The 15,737-nt window shown below is 33.9% G+C and overlaps 1 protein-coding gene across 2 annotated transcripts in view; it reads right to left on the bottom strand.

Annotated features, from left to right (window-relative positions):
• LOC144965637 (endophilin-A3-like) overlaps nucleotides 1-15,737 on the bottom strand; it is a 59,910-nt gene that overhangs the window by 21,360 nt on the left and 22,813 nt on the right. For both annotated transcript variants that reach the window (XM_078901190.1, XM_078901189.1), the window contains exons 3-6: nucleotides 11,090-11,162; nucleotides 9,724-9,867; nucleotides 7,861-7,994; nucleotides 6,285-6,351 (exon numbers count right to left, since the gene is read on the bottom strand). In XM_078901190.1, coding sequence (XP_078757316.1) covers nucleotides 6,285-6,351; nucleotides 7,861-7,994; nucleotides 9,724-9,867; nucleotides 11,090-11,162 — 418 coding nt within the window. The remainder of the gene's footprint in view (nucleotides 1-6,284; nucleotides 6,352-7,860; nucleotides 7,995-9,723; nucleotides 9,868-11,089; nucleotides 11,163-15,737) is intronic.

Genomic DNA, 15,737 nt, shown 5'->3' with positions numbered 1-15,737 from the left:
TGCTGCTTGACAATTCAAAACATGCTTTAAAAACGTGCATACACCCCTCACATGCGTGGTATGATTTCCCTTAAATCTTTATTGAACATTACAACTAGACTTGAATAGGCAATAACTCCCACTCAGTCATATTGATATTTATGTCATGTCTCCCCCTTATTTAGAGCAAAATAATTCTGGAGCCTACATCTAATCTTCCATCAGCTGATGAGTATAAATATCATAACCTGTGGACTGAGGGCACTTTGGCTGCTTCGCTGTGTACAGCTGACGTGCTTTTAATGCATTGATAAAAAATTGCAAGACTATATTATCAAATTGAAATTGATTGTAATGTATGTTTAACCCTCGATTATGTTGTACCAACTTTAAAATCTAAATAAAGGGAAATGAGAAGAAACCAGTATCACTCAAAACTTAAAGAGGAAATATTTTCTTTTCATCTACTAAAAAACAAAACAAAATCCAAATGCTGAAATAATGGCTTCCTATCAAATTAAAAATTGTGACTGCAGTAAGCATTAACCTCCCTCCCTTCCCAACTTTTTGTTTAAAAAATACTAGAAATCATTCTTGTCTCCTCCCTGCCTATTACCACACCCCCCTTCCACCCCTTTCACAATTGCTGATACGATAAGCAGTGCATATGGGTATGATAAAGGAAACATGATAAACTAGACATAATTTATAAATAAATTTGCAAAATAATCCTACTGCCTTAGATTAAACTTAGTTTTATTTTCTTCTTGGAGCAGTGTGGCTCAGCAGTATGGTCTTTACTTCCTACCCAAAAGGTACCGAGTTTGCCTACCCAAAACGGTGTGAGGCCTTATATAAGTCATTTCACCCTAGGTCACTTTATAGCGCTGCACCGTCGCTGACGCTTGGTTTATTCCAGACTTCCATTGGAATAGAAATTAAAGACAAATTCCTCCTTCGGATGAATAATGGGAATTTCATTCATTTTTCAACAATTTTCATTCTTATATGTTTAAAAATGTTTAAATTGTTTATTTATTTTCTTGTCTTTAATTTTAATCTAAGTCATCATTAATATTAAGGTTCTAACTGGTGACTGCCAACATATTTTTTCAATTCATTTATACACCAGATTAATGGAATAAAATGCCCTTAAAAATTAATGATAAAACTGAATCAAACTGTCAATCCAAGGATTTTATTAGACGTGAAGGGAGACAAGTAAACGATTTTATAACCGAGCAATAACGGATAATAGGTTGTGGGGTAGGTCTGACTAGCTTGTACCGTCACCATTGTCATAACAAGCAGGAAAAGGGTTGTTGAAATAGTAAATAAATAATACTATAAAATAAAATTGGGTAATTTTTAAATTGCTGTTTTGAAAAGGGCTAAGGATTTTCTTGAATAGTTTTTAAAGATTGAAATTGCAATTATGATTTTTAAGAAAACAACAATAAAGCTCTGAATCATTATTTTAAAAATATATAAATAGGGCTTTTACTTGAGACGATACCATGCCTTTTCAAAATAAGAGGGATAAATGGTTTATATCTATTTATATTAAACTCCCCCACCTCCTCTTCTCCCTTCAAAATAAGAAGGATAAATGGTTTACATCAATTGATATTAACCCCCCCCCCCCCCCCCATTCTCTCCCCCCCTTTTCCCTCCAAAGGCACGAAATTCAAGGTGTTTAAGAGTTTAAGATTCAAAATATTTCTTCAAACATCTTTCTACACAATAAGGATAAAACAAATAAATTTTTCCTAAAAAATCAAAAAAAAATCCCTGTTAACACTTTTCAGGTTATATCAATTTTAACGTCTCGGTTTGTACAGATAATATTGTGGAAAACCCCATAAATACTGGTATTTCTAAAATATTTCAAATTCCTACAATTTCTCCAAAAAATAAAAAGGGTTTTTTTTTTTTTACTCATCCTTAAGATAAGATAAGATTTCTAAACGTGCGACATCAAATACATAGGGATGAATCCAAAATGCCTCATTACATCAAATTTATTTTGAATGCAAAAATAATACAAAGTATAAATAAATAAATAAATAAAATGAAATAAATGGCATGGACAATTTGCATTCCAAAAAAAATATAATACACTACCTCCAGCAGCTGAACAGTAACATAGTGAAGAAAAAAAAAAGAAGTAAAAATGAGGGTGTTTGGGAGAGGGGAGTAAATTTCAAAACTAGATAGAAAACAAAAGTGGGATAAGCATAATACTTGCTGTTTATGAACAATTGAAAAATAAATACAAAGTGAATCCTCCATATCAAATCAAAACTTTAAACTGTTGTTGAAAGGATATGGAAGCCCCAAAATAATATGTGAAAAATAACTAATAACAAATAAATAAATAAATAAATAAATAAATAAATAAATAAATAAATAAATACAATAAGTAAAAGGCGTGAAGTTGGCTTATGAAGGTGGTAGAACATTTGCATCTCGCTGATCACTACTGCTCAAATGCCATAACAACATTAATAATAAAAAAATAAAAAAAATAAAAACCTTTAAAAAGTGATTTTAAAAAATGTTTTAAACAAATTAAAAATGGCAGGTCATAAAGAAAACAAAACTACACAGCATACTTGACATAGTGTCATAATATATTGTTTGTCATACAGCAACTATTACACATAAGCTTACACTGATGATGTGATGATGACTAAATACTTACACAACATTACCCCCAAAGGAGGGTGAATGGTTAAGCCGATAACATGGAGCACGACATGAAAAGCATGTTAATAATTAGATTATAATTAACACTGATTGAAGTATGAAATATTGCCATAAATTCCAGATCGATAATTTGAGCTGACAAAGTGTAATAAACGGTATAAATATAAAGAAAAACAAACCCCAATGTATTGTTAATGACCTAAATCATAATACTTTTCGTGACAAAGGTAAGAATCTACGATTTGTCAACAACCTAGCCAATAATTGAATCTTTTTTATGCGAGTCATTTTAAAACTCTTTTTTTATTTTCTTACACAAACCAGTAATTATGATTTGATGCTATATGAGATTCCGTGACTCGGATTATCCAGTAAAATGTTTTGCATAGAATTCATAAATAACAAAAGGAAAGTGAAGGATATGCCTTTATTTAAAAAAAAAAAAAAAAAAAAAATCTATCCGAGGGAGATTGCGAAAACATCAACCTCCATAAATTGATGGAAATATTAATAAATAATTTAATAAATGAAAATGAAGTTTCAGGTTTCCCCTAATCAACAAAGCACGATGAATGAAACAATTTCATAAATCATATAACAGTGGCAATGAACATTATTTTAAAATGCCTTCATTTCCAAACAAAATTGTAGCAAGTATTGTCTCTTCTGTCAGTGCTAAAATGTCAATTATTCTAGTCCTTCGGCCTTCAAGTTTTATTTTTTGACCAAATTTTTTAATGGTGTTTTCAAAGTCATGATGCTCTGAATAAATTTTAGCAATTAATGGAAGCGAGGCATTCTGTTAAATGCAGTTTGCTACGGAGATAAACGTAAAATGGTGCAACCCCACACCAAAATGTTGATACACAAAGAGAAATACAATTTTGAGTTAAATAATTTTATAATCTAACACTGGACATCATTCTTTAAAAGACAAATATAAAAGAGAAATAAATAATGAATAACATATAAAATATAAAAATTAATAAATATCATTCAAAATAGAAATTATCACTGATATTTACTTGGCTTTTATCTATATTATTTTCTTATATTTCAGTGATGGGAGTAGTATTCCATATTCCTTTGACAATATTCAATATGAGACATTAAAAATTTTTTAAAACTTTTTTACAACAATTTTATTGAACGAAATATTTCTCAAATCACCAGAAATTGGGAGTTCGTCCATACAATTCTTCTCAAACAGAGCGATGAACACAAAGAAACTATCTAAATTATGTTGTGTGTGTAAACAGACTAACAGCTATACAGTTAGCAAAGTGAAGCTATGTTTAATGTTTTATGTCCGGGGAGAAGCAACACTGCATTTCAAAAACTGACATAGGGACTGCCAAATGTTTGTAATCCTGTTTTAAAGACGTAATGTAACGTATGTACTGCCTTTGCTTGGTTGAGGATGAGTAGCAAAATGACAATGCAATACTTATTGCAAACATGAACGAGCTGCAAAATAATTATCAAAAAAAAAAAACAAAAACAAAAAAAAACAAAAACAAAAAAAAACAAAAAGCAAAATAGTATATCACTGAAGCCTTTAATCATTTTACTGTCTTCTGTAACATTCACATTCTCATGCAGTTGAGGATTAGGACGATATGAAGCCAAATTGTACCATATATGTTTTGAATAATTTACATTTCTTTTCCTTCCATCGATCTATAGGCTGGGATTAAAATTCATAGTTTCAGTGTGGATTAAAGAAAAAAAAAAAGCTGTCCCGAGGGATATTACGAAAACATCAACTCCAGAAAATTTTTTAAACAATGAATAGAGTCACTGTAAAAAACACGTTTTTTGAATTCATTTTAGTAGAAAACCTCTAAAAAGCAGGAGATTTCCACATATTTTGTCTTACTGTGACTTAACCCGTCCCTAATTTTGTGGGGAAAACATTTGCTCCATATTTGGAGATAAACATCAGTTTAAGTTTTGTAATGAGTCAGTTGATGTCAAAAATGTCCAAATTTGAGATTTAAGTATTCCTCACATTATGGAAAAAAATTATATAAAAAAAAAATCACTGTGCAATTGTATTATATCACTTCTATTTTAAATTTTTCCCTTACGGATGTTTAGCAAAACTAAACACTTTAGTTATTTTTTTTTTTTTCTGACATAGCTTTGGGTGACTATCATTGTAGGGAGACCAACAACTGAATGTCATAGTCGATTCTTTGAAGAGCTAAAGATTAATTTAATGACCACCCCCCCCCCCCCCCCCCCCCCAGAAAGAGAAAAAAACCAGGTAAAAAAAAAGGAATTGGCAGCTCAGTAGTCTCATCATTCTATCATTCTTTTGTAAAAATAATAAAAATGAGACAATTGACTTCATATCAATACTTTCCCTCATACACATCACAAAAGTAACTTTTTAATATTAAAAAAAAAACATAACAGATATAAATGATAAATTGATTGCAAGACCTTACCTCCTTATTGCCCATGAGAACAGGATATGAAAAGAACAAATAAACATGAACAATAAAATGCAAACAACTGTGAAGTGGTTTTGTTTATGTTACGATCCTACGAACAAGAATTTGAATACCCTAAGAGATTGTTAAATCATGTTTATAAAAGAAGAGTTACAGGGATCTTAAACTGAAAATTCGTGAAAATATGTGAGAATTAAACCCAAAAAAAAATGAGATGAAAATGTTGATAATACTAAATCACAACATGTGTTAAAAGTGTCAATAAATTAGTTTTATTTTTATTAGAATGTGATATAAAAAATCAAACAGAAAAGTATGCCTCAGTTTTAATTCACTTGTGTTAACTTTGGTGTAGATTAACAAGATAGCATTAAAAGGAAAACAAAATGGTTTAGTAATATAATAGTTAAACCTATATGATAATCTATAAAAAATTACAATGTAATTATATGCTAAATGATTATGATGTTTCAAAATTGCAAGCATAAAGCAAAATTATTTGCATCGCAGCAAACAGTTCTTTATAAAACAGACTGGTCATAAGATTACATTTATTTATTAATCATATTTGACCAACAAATGATGACAAACTAGAAATAAAATAGTGTACACGACACACATCCACAGTTCAGTTTAAAAGATAATATTTTTCTACACATTGAAAACTTAAAAACGGAAATCCATTCACATTACTACGTTGATGTTGTGAGGAAAAAGAAAATGAGTACAACCATCTAGACAGCTAGACTGTTTTTATATCATTGATCAAGAAAGCCAGAGAAAGAGAGAAGTTTTAGAAGCCAAAAAGTTAAAGTTTAAATAGTTTTTAAAAAAAAAAAAAGAAAAAGAAGAAGGATAATATATCAATCAAGGAATGATTTAAAATCATTGGAAAGTCTAGATTCTTGAAGTATACAATTGAAAAGTACTTTGAAATCAAAATGTAATAGAACCCAGGGTGGGAAAAACATGACAATCTTTACTCATTCGTAGATGATGCTTACATCCATGAAAAAAAAAAGAGAATAAAAAATATTATGTGAAAGTTAAAAAAAAACATGAATGAACACACTGCTAACACACAATAAATACACCCCAATAACTTGGTTAATATAATCAACTAAAATTATCAAATACCTTTGTCCTTTTTCCTTCTCTTACAGTCAAAGTCCAACCGTCTTCCAGACAACTTTTTACGGTGGTGCTGTTGAGCAGAAAATAAAAAGGAAAAATTTTTTAAAAAATGAACAGGGTATATACATATTGTATTAATTACCCAGATTATTAAAAAAGAAACTTATTTTTCACAAAATCATCTCATTATTCAATGACATAAAAAAACCAAGATGAGTTATTTATCTATAAATCTGGTACAGAAAAATCTAGACACATCTATAAAAGGCTAAGTATCAAAATATTGCACCATTTTAGGGAAAGCAGTAGCCATTCAGAGCCACCAATAAGGTCCAATGGGGCCCCATTAAAAAAAAAAAATTCTGATTTTTGTGTTAGACGGACATTAATAATTGCCTGCTATATTTTGGATAGGACGCTAGTCTATTGCAAAGTACTTTCCACCAGATCAAACAGATCAAACCAATTACTGCTGGTTGGACATGATGGTCAGAAAACAAAATGTGGATCACGACTTGGAATGAGACCAGTCCATTTGTACATGGGATCCTGTGCTCTGAGATATTGGGACCCCCTAAAACTTCTTATGATAGAAACAAAAGGGATCTTCAACATAACATTCATTTCTTTATTTTCAAAATGGCTCATGGTGCGGCTATGTGGTCTAGTGGTATGACACTCGCTTTTGGACCAGAAGGTCTTGGGTTCGAGCCTCGCTCTGCGCATAGTTGAGCCCTTGGAAAAGGCTCTTTACTCAATTTCTCTCACCGTACTCAGGTGTAAAATGAGAACCTGTTCGAAAAAATTGTAATATCGCCTAACATGCGTCATGTCCCTTCCTACATGTTAAGAGTTGCTGTTGGCCAGGGACCCCCTGTAAAGCGCTTTGAGCAAATGTAGTGGATTTTGCGCTATATAAATGCTCTATTTTAAAAAAAACAAAAAACAAAAAAAACAAAAAAAACAAGTCATGAATGAATTTCAAACATTCCGTTCGATCTGAATCCTAAAATTCCACCCATTTAAAAAACGATAAAGTAAAAGCTTTGATGAATTGATTAAAACGCTTGTTTTCTGAGTCAATGTGATATTAAGCTGCTAGAAGCCGTGGACTGTAAAAAGTAATAAAGAAAAATTAATATAACAGCTTCAAAAAAAGAACAAAAATAACAAACATGGAGCATCTTTTAATTTTGAGCCCGAAATGTTCCGTGTTCGGTATTTTGATCCTTTTTGAAACTATTTTATTAATTTTTGTTTATCGTTTTCTGCATGTTCCATTGCAACTGCTTTCCTTACTTTATTTATTGAAAAAAAAAGAAAAGGGTAAAAGGGGACAAAAACACAACAACGACAACAAGAACAACAACAGCTACTCTTTTTTGATCAAGCTACCACATTGGATAGCAAAAATCAAGTTTTTTTATTTATGAAAAACAAAAAACAAATTGACTTTCCCCAGCCAATACTTTTTCCAACTCTTGAAATTTGGTGCATAAATATGTGACAGTACCACTCTCTCTCTCTCTCTCTCTCTCTCTCTCTCTCTCTCTCTCTCTCTCTCTCTCTTTCTACTTACATTGACCTCCTTTAAATCCTTATTCTGTAAGATTGCCAAAGGTTCCAGGAAACTTTGCTTAACATTATCCTCTAGGTTGTATTTTATTTCTGCAAGATGTTTGAATGATTCTCCTGCTTCCACTAAACACGGACCTGGAAAATTGACAACGTTAAATAAAATAAATAGATAAAGCCTATTCAATACAGAGTGAATCAATGACTGCCTGAATAAACAAACGCAGATCACAACAACAACAAAATAAGAGAATAACTTATGTGCAATCTTTTTTCAAAAGTCATCATTATTTTCCAATATTTTGTTTTGGATAAGTTGATATAACAGAGTTAGGATAAAGTCTGACATCATCTTAAAATGTCACGATGACATCATTGCCACAAAAACAACTTACAATGGATTCCCTAAATGCAGAGTGTGACCAAACAAACCAAAAAAAAAAAAAGTTAATGAAAAACAAAAAGAAAAGTTTTTGACAGTTTACATTGCAATTCACTGTAGAAAATTCTGCATTTTTACTGGGTCAAAACAAAGATATGTCAACACTATCCAAACTCTATACAACAATTTTGAATGCAAGGTCATCCATGGCATCAAGCTTAGAGAACCTTTTTACATTAGAACTAGCATCATATAAGCATGCATCCTGTTTCAAACTCTCTTCTCCTTAGCAATTTGACTGGGTCATGTGCATGACTTTAGCAAACAGGAAAACGGGAATACAGTGGTCGAAGATGACCTTGAATATGCAAAATAAAAGTAGATTACTCAGTGTACAACTCAGAATGTTGGTAGACAGCAAATACAATCGAGCTGAAATTGGAAATGTTCTGTTCAAACTAAACGTCATTAGAAATGAAGATCTCATGCAGAAACATAGGGATGGACTCAAGTTTTTGAAACCATCAAAGCCAGATATTCGAGATGCCTTGGTCATATCAGGATACCAGTTGACAACATCCCGAGTAGAAAGTTTCACCAGGAAAAAGGAACAAAGACAGACCCAAGGAAACATGGAGAAGAGTAGTTGAAAGAGAAATGAAATCTTGGCACCATGCATTGAAATATCGAGAATATTGGCAATCCTCTGCTGTTGTCCCAAGCACCCAATGGTGCAAAGCTGATTAAATGAGTGATAGCAGTAGACCCAACTTTTCGTAGTGTTTATGTGAATGTAGCCAAAACAATCATAACTACGCAATGACAAGTTCAATTCAGTGCTGAAAGAGAGACGATATTGGATTAAATGGGGTGGGGGGGGGGGGGGGGGGGGGGGTGGAGGAATGAATACATGCATAAATTAGTTAATAAATAAATAAGCATATTTCAATATTACATAAGAAACCTCAAAAATGTAATGTTATGACCTACATTGGTTTGAAACTTGAGTGACAATTTCATTATATTGTTAAAGCAGGTGTGTAGTAGTATTATGCAACATAGACAGTTGGTTTTCAAAAACTTACATTTATGTTATCATAAAAAACTTAACTCTTTGAGCGTTGAGGTTACATGTGCATTTCCGTCAAAAAATGGCTGACACCAAATTGAGGCAGCATGAGAATGACAAGCTAAGACAAAGCGAGATTCGAATTTGGTGCAAAATCTCAATTAAAATACCCCCTAGGACAAACTGAATGTTCTGATGAACGAAATACCATTTGTTCAATCGAAAGTACTTTTGTAGAAAGTTGGATTGGATTACATTATTATTTTTGCTTTTCAAGACTGGCCGCACTGTGCCCACCATTGGCCAGTAGAACAGATTCTGCTCTGGCAGCACAGTGCGATCATTGACGCTGAAAGAGTTAAGATACAAGAAAGTAAAATGAAAGGATAAATCAAAATCCCAATAGTTAGACTGACCAAAGACAGACTCGACTCCTAATTCTGTTCCATGCCTGATCATGTAGTCTCCAAGGGTACCCTCTGGCTGGGGGTACAACATCTTCTGATCCTGGCCACGAATCTTGGAGATGGCATTGCGAGTGGACATCTTTGCACGAGATGCTGAGTGGAGAGAAAAGGTAACAAAGACAAACAAGTAAATAAATAATGACAAAAACACTTTCTTCCATTCTTATTCAAAACCATTTAACCAAATTACAGCAAAGAGCAACTTCTAAAAGTGGAGTTTCTTAGATCCCAGAATTTAGGTCAAGCAGGCGATCAACCCACTGTGACTATTTTCAGTCAAACTGATCATTACTATAGATGCGTATATAATGAAATAATAAATAAATGAAATAAATAATTTAAAAAAACAACAATTTTTTTTTTAAAACATAAAATTGAGTTGCTTTCCTGATTAAAAGTTTAAATATTGCCCATCACCTTGATGTCAGCTGGTAGGTTGTTCCATGATTTCAGCATACTTGGGATAAATACCTAAAGTCGTTATTATTGAACTTGTATAACATAAATCTTGTTCTCGCCATTCCATTTATTTATAGTTTTATTTATTTCTCTATTTCTGCACCAATAAACACAATTTCATAAATGAATGACCTAACTTCGTTTATTGAACTTATAAAGCTTCTCCCCAGTGGCATCTCTTCTTTTCATATTGTACAAATCTTTCAAATCTCGCTTAAAGTTGCTATTCTGTTATCATGTTTTGTTGTCCTTAAATATAATTCCTATCACTTTTCCATCTACACTTGTCTTATGTAATATGTTTTGTTTTATATCACTGTAAAGAGGTTAGAGCCTGTGACAACAAGTGAAGCACAAAATAAATGCCATTTATTATTATTATTATTATTATTATTATTATTATTATTAATTACAAAGTCAGTTTGACACGGAATTAGCGGCAAATACTGATATGCTGTTATTTTCAAAAAAAATGTTTATGGAGCAGACAAAAGGAAAAAAAAAAACAAAGGAAGGAAAAGAAGAGAGAAAAAAAGTGATAGAGGGGAGGTGGTTTATCCTCATCATCTTTATTACCATAATACTACTACTACTACTACTACTACTACTACTACTACTACTACTACTACTACTACTACTACTACTACTACTACTACTACTACTAATAATAATAATAATAAGAAGAAGAAGAAGTAGAGAAGAAGAAGAAGAAGAAGAAGAAGAAGAAGAAGAAGAAGAAGAAGAAGAAGAAGAAGAAGAAGAAGAAGAAGAAGAAGAAGAAGAAGAAGAAGAAGAAGAAGAAGAAGAAGAAGAAGAAGAAGAAGAAGAAGAAGAAGAAGAAAAATAGCATTCCCACCTGGATTAGGCTGTAAGAACTCATGTGTTTTGTTGATAAGATCTTCCACCAACTTTCCCAAGACATCAATCCGCTGTAAAATATAAAAACAAATAAAGGAAAAATCATAAATTAATAAGCAAATATGACAAAGTCCAAAGGTGGTGAGCTCTCCCATAAATCTCCCACCCCATTTCCCACACTATGCCTATACTTGAGAGCAACTACGAGTTCCCAAGAAAATGGCAACTAAAACAACATCAACAGTTATACTACTACTACTACTACTACTACTACTACTACTACTACTACAACTACTACTACTACTACTACTCCTACTAGTAATAATAATAATAATAATAATAATAATAATAATAATAATAATAATAATAATAATAATAATAATAATAATAATAATAATAATAATAATAATAATAATAATAATAATAATAATAATAATTATCATCATCATAAAAATAATAACTGTAATATAATAACAACAATGTCATCTCGTCAACGTTCCAACAAGAAACATAAGCCCCCTAAGCATCAAAATCATGATATTTTTGAATTTGTCTAAATATAACCCGACAAGCCGGAGGCCGAATCTGCTGATCCAAAACTAACGCCCATGGAACTATATCGAGTAGTTAACTCCATACTCTGAAAAAAGCACGTATTTAAAACTTTGGCCAGAAAACTCGTCCTTCAAATATCGATCTATTAAAATGACCCCTATCTCGTGAGGTCCAGGGTTTGAGAGTTTTTGCCAAGATTAGGGTCAATTAAATTGATCGATATTTGAAGAACGAGTTTTCTGACAAAAATTTTTAAAAGCATGTTATTCCAAAGTACAGGAGTTAACTGGTTAATGAGGGCAAACGGTGAGGAATCTTTGATACAATAATAAATAAACATGATTTTGTATTTTTTTTTTCAATCTTTAAAAGATATCTCATTAAAACAACACCCCACCAGCAAACTCATGCAAATACCCCCCCCCCCCTTCTCTCTCCCTCTCTCTGTGAATGTGTGTATATGTATGTGCGTGCGTGGGTGTGACTATGTTTTCTTCCTTCTCCAGAAACACAAGAGACGCACATGCAACAATATTCACTACCAAATAATTGGATAGAACAGGAAACTAATTCCATTCACTTGAATTTTCTTTTAATAAAAAGAAATTCCGAATTGAAATCAGCAATATAATATTGGTTTAAAAGCGTTTATAAGCCACAACCTAAACTCGTGATGACTCTTGCTTGCCCATTCATATCAATCGGCGTATACAAATTTACAGGTCTGATAACTATAATATATTATTATAACAACAATGTTAAAACGGACCCACAGCTATCAGACCTGCAAATATGTGCACCTAGATATCAATGCATACATTACATGTGCAGCTATGTAGTCTAGTGGTATGACACTCACTTTCGGATTGGAAGGTCCTGGGTTCGAGCCTCGCTCGGCGCATAGCTGAGTTCTTGGAGAAGGCTCTTTACTCACATTCTCTCACAGTACTCAGGTGAAAATGAGTACCTGGCCGTTAACAGCGTTGTTTCTGTCCGAAAAAATGTAATATCGCCTAACAGGCGGCATGTCCCGTCTTACATGTTAAATGTTGCTGTTGGCCAGGGACCCCTTGTAAAGCGCTTTGAGCACGTTCAGTGGATATTGCGCTATATAAAAAGCTCAAAGCTCAATTACATAATAAAAAGCATCTCCAAGCGTTCATAACGTGCATACTATTTTTCCACGCCCCCCCCCCCCCCCCCCCCCCCCCCCCCCCAAGATTTGCAATTGACCTGCAAGCGAAATGCCGGCCGCGAGCGAAGTAATCGTCTTCATTTAAATCGTCGCTTGATACTAGATAGGGAAAAGTAGAGAAAGCGGTGGGAGGCTGCCTGAAGCCTGGGATCGTGAAAATACTAACGAAAGTGTGATAACGGAGAGGCTTCGGATGGAAACAATACAATGGACGTTTCGGGTACAAACCCTTCGTCAGCACAACAATAAATAAAATGAACGTTGAAAACAAATAAAATAAAATGCAGTTTAACTTGTACAACCCAGGGACACCCTACCCACTAACCCAAGCCACGCCAACGTTTCATTCACACTCCAACCACAATTGAGTACAGAGATACAAGTTATATGTGCATCTTATTTTATTTGTTTTCCACGTTCATTTGTTTATTGTTGTACCCGAAACGTCCATTGATACTAAATATGTCAATATTGGACAATCATTTAGCCAAAAAGTGTGTGTTATTTAAAGCTCGGTTGAAGAAAAAAAATGACGTAGACTAGACTATCTAACTACAATGCCACCTAAGTCCAATGGTATAACGTCTAGGACAACAACGGTACCATCAAGAAGAATCATAACCCCCCCCCCCCCCCTCCTCCCCCCACCCCTTTCCAACCATCTCGCGTAACATATTGCTGTTAAAATTCACAAAAGTTTTTTTTAATGAACAAAACAAAACAAAACAAAGCGAAACAAACATGAGACATAAACAAATTACGACAATAACCCCTCCCCTAAAACAAACAAACGAACAAACTAATAAACATAGACAAAACAAAACAAACAAACCCATAAACCCATGTCATTTCCATATGGAGAAAGTCGGTGGCGTTATTTTTAAAGGTCTCAGCAACTCTAAATGGCGTGAAACTTAGAAGGCCTAAAAAAAACACCAAACAAACCCATTACACTTTCTCAACGGGTATCAGGAATATGGCTTTTATATAGCGCTATATCCACTTAATGTACTCAAAGCCGCTTTAAAGAGGTCTCTGACCAACAGCAACACGAAACATGTAGAACAAGACATGACGCCTGTTAGGCGATATTATATATTTTTTTTCAACAGAGACAAACGCTGTTAACGTCCAGGTACTCATTTTACACCCGAGTACGGTGAGAGAATGTGAGTAGAGAGCCTTTTCCAAGGACTCAACTACGCACCGAGCGAGATTCGAACCCAAGACCTTCCGATCAGAAAGCGAGTGTCATACCACAAGACCACATAGCCGCACATAAACATTGAAAGGGAATTAAGAGTAATTAAGTGTAAGAAATTAAAAAAAAAATTCCCTTAATTTCACCAAATTCAGCATTTACTGGCGGGGAACGATTTGCGGGTTAATCAAACATAACTTTTACCAATTCTCATATTTCCTTCACTCTTTGAAAAAATAATTTAAAAATAAAATTCCTTGTATTCCTCAAATAGGGGAAATTTGTCTCTAAGGTCTATTCTCAGGAATGATTGGAATAACCCAGGCGTCAGCCGCAGTGAAGCGCCGCAAACTGGGCTACAAGGGGGGGGGGGGTGACTTGCTCAAGGCCACACAACGCAGCGGATATTCGAACTCGGTACCTTTTGGTTACAAAACAAAGACCGTACTACTCTTCCTCCCTTTTATTATCCCCCCCCCCCCCTTTAATAATCGATTTGAGCATTTGACAACTATGCTCCGCTCACAGCGGGACTCGAACAGGACCTTACGGTTCGAAGGCGAGCGTCAAAGACCTAGACCGCATAGCCATACAGATCACCCTTCGACGAGACACTTTGTCTAAACTCTAAACTAAAATATATAATACGCCTATTATAGATATAATTATAAATTATATGATAGTATGCGCTTGGCTAAGAAGCTCACAACATTGCCATCCGGAAGTATAACGGACCAACACACAATAAAAACAAAAAAAAAAAAACTGTGTAAACTTGAACGCTTATAGTCTTGATTAATACAGTTTAGTGAGAATTACTCATAAATGTGGATGGCAAAAAAACCCCCCAATAACAATGACCCGAATGACGTTAATTTAATTCTATCTACAGCAGCAAGAAAAAGACATCTGAACGTAGAAGTGTTTTATCGTGTAGAACCGGGCCTCTGTGTTATTATGAGCAATTCAGAAGACCGGTGATAATGACCGGGTTGACGGAGAGCTCTTAGCGTCTGAACAGCAGCCGATGATCTGATTAAGTTCTAGGGACTCCGCGCCCGCCACCAGCAGGGACGGACCGTGCACGCCAAATTAACAAAAAAAATGGAAGACGCTCTGCCCCCCCCCCCCCCCCCCCAGTTTAATTACCTAAATGGCGACAATAAATAAGCAGAGATCAATGGGTTTTTGCCTTAAGGTTAGTATAGTTTAGTTTATTAATATTTTGTTTGCTTGTTTTTTAAAGTTGATGTCTTTTTTGTTTTGTTCTTAAATTACCAAATACTATAACTCATGAGCCGATTTTTGCCATGCTAAATCTAAATCGCAATGCAACATTAATTAACAATAAACTAGAGCTTTTATATAGCGCAATATCCACTAAATGTGCTCAAAGCGCTTTACAAAGGGTCACTGACCAACAGCAACACGTAACATGTAGAACGAGACATAACGCCTGTTGGGCGATATTACAAATTTTTTCCTGACAGAGACAACGCTGTTGACGGCCAGGTACTCATTTTACACCTGACTGCGGTGAGAGAATGTGAGTAAAGGGTCTTTTCCAAGGACTCAACTATGCGCCGAACGAGGCTCGAACCCAGGACCTTTCGATCCGAAAGCGAGTGCCATACCACAGACCACATAGCCGCAATGAGAGAAAAAAGTGTCTTCAAACTATTCCTCTTCTTCATC

The sequence above is a fragment of the Berghia stephanieae genome, chromosome 2, assembly GCF_034508935.2.
Source record: "Berghia stephanieae isolate SIO BIC M18660-M18661 chromosome 2, UCSD_Bste_1.3, whole genome shotgun sequence".
In the NCBI taxonomy this organism is placed as follows: domain Eukaryota; kingdom Metazoa; phylum Mollusca; class Gastropoda; order Nudibranchia; family Aeolidiidae; genus Berghia; species Berghia stephanieae.
Note: the sequence above shows the minus strand (reverse complement) of the source record. Positions and strands in the feature narration are given on the sequence as shown.